The 1,245-nt window shown below is 48.2% G+C and overlaps 1 protein-coding gene across 1 annotated transcript; it reads right to left on the reverse strand.

Moving 5' to 3' along the window:
* Positions 1–638: 638 nt before the first annotated feature.
* PPTG_23298 (hypothetical protein) lies at positions 639–962 on the reverse strand (the record flags this gene model as incomplete). The annotated part of the gene is made up of 1 exon (XM_008909703.1): positions 639–962. One exon carries the CDS (start codon positions 960–962, stop codon positions 639–641), a length of 324 nt encoding a protein of 107 aa, XP_008907951.1.
* Between the last annotated feature and the right edge of the window lie 283 nt (positions 963–1,245).

Here is a 1,245-nt window from a genome sequence, read left to right on the forward strand (position 1 = left end):
TTTTATCCATCGCTCATATTACATATCAGAGTGCACTGCTTGGGTGCTGGCGGGGGTCTTCTTTGAGATGCCGCTGTAAGGTCAATATTTGGCGTTAGAGGGCAAGTCCGGGTGTAACTCATATCTGCGCATCCAGGCGCGTCGAATGGTACCATGGGCGCGACCCTTCGCCGCATACCCAGTTTGCGTTGGCGATTTCAAAATCAGCGTCAGTAGTTTGCTTGCGCAGGGCTGTAAAAACAACCTTGAACGGACTTCCATTTCCGCCAATCAGATATGCATGTGTCGGACATATGGTCGGACATGTGGCAAGTCTTTGTGATGGCCAATTGAATGCATACTTGACATACAGTCGGCCACATAATCTCGTCTCTCTTCACAGATATTGGCCTGTGTACGCGTACATAGTGGCGCTATGTCCTGTCTCTGGAGAATTATCGACATATGGTTAAATTCCCCGTATGCGAAAGCCTAATCTCCCCAAGTTTCATACCTGGACGTGCTTTTATGTAAAAGTTAGCACGTAAAACCTAAACTACCATTTCTACAATCCCAAAAATAAGCTACTTTGGGCACACGGGACCTTAGGTACGTGGATCTGGGACCTTAGATGCCCAACATTGTGCACTTCCGGGACCTTAAAGGGCCTTGAGATGCACGTGCATCCGGGTCACAATATATATAGGATGAACGTTAATCCGGGTCATAATATACATAGCCGTCGGCGAGTTGGCGAATCGCAGCAGTACATTTCTGAAGTGCCGAGGGCCCCCACTTTCCTGTTGCATCTCGTCTTTGTTGAAAATAGCGATCGTATTCCTCAACAGCTCTGACAATACGCATATACAGTGGTGGTCGTATTCGAAACCTCCGGCGAAATATGTGTGAATTGCACACCGCATTCTCAGCAAAGTAATCTTGCATAAGACGGCGATAACCTTCGTCGGATCCTTGTGTGACATTAGGACTTTGCCCTGATATTGAGCCCCGCCCAGGTGACGCGTAGAAAAGCGCGGCGCTAGCCACTAAAACAGCAAGCTATCTTCTTCGTCGTCGAACAGGCGAAAGAGCTTGAGCGCGGAGCTCTCGGTGTCCATAGTTGTGATTCTTGGGGGAGGAGATTTAGTTTTACTCATTTGTGACTGCACCTCCGGTGAAGCGAGGTACCGTCTTTGTATACGAAGTTATCCTACAAGATGGTTTTGCGAGTACTTTGCGTTTAGTTTTACTCCCAACCGGTGGAGA

The sequence above is a fragment of the Phytophthora parasitica genome (genome assembly GCF_000247585.1).
Source record: "Phytophthora parasitica INRA-310 unplaced genomic scaffold supercont2.35, whole genome shotgun sequence".
NCBI lineage: Eukaryota > Oomycota > Peronosporomycetes > Peronosporales > Peronosporaceae > Phytophthora > Phytophthora nicotianae.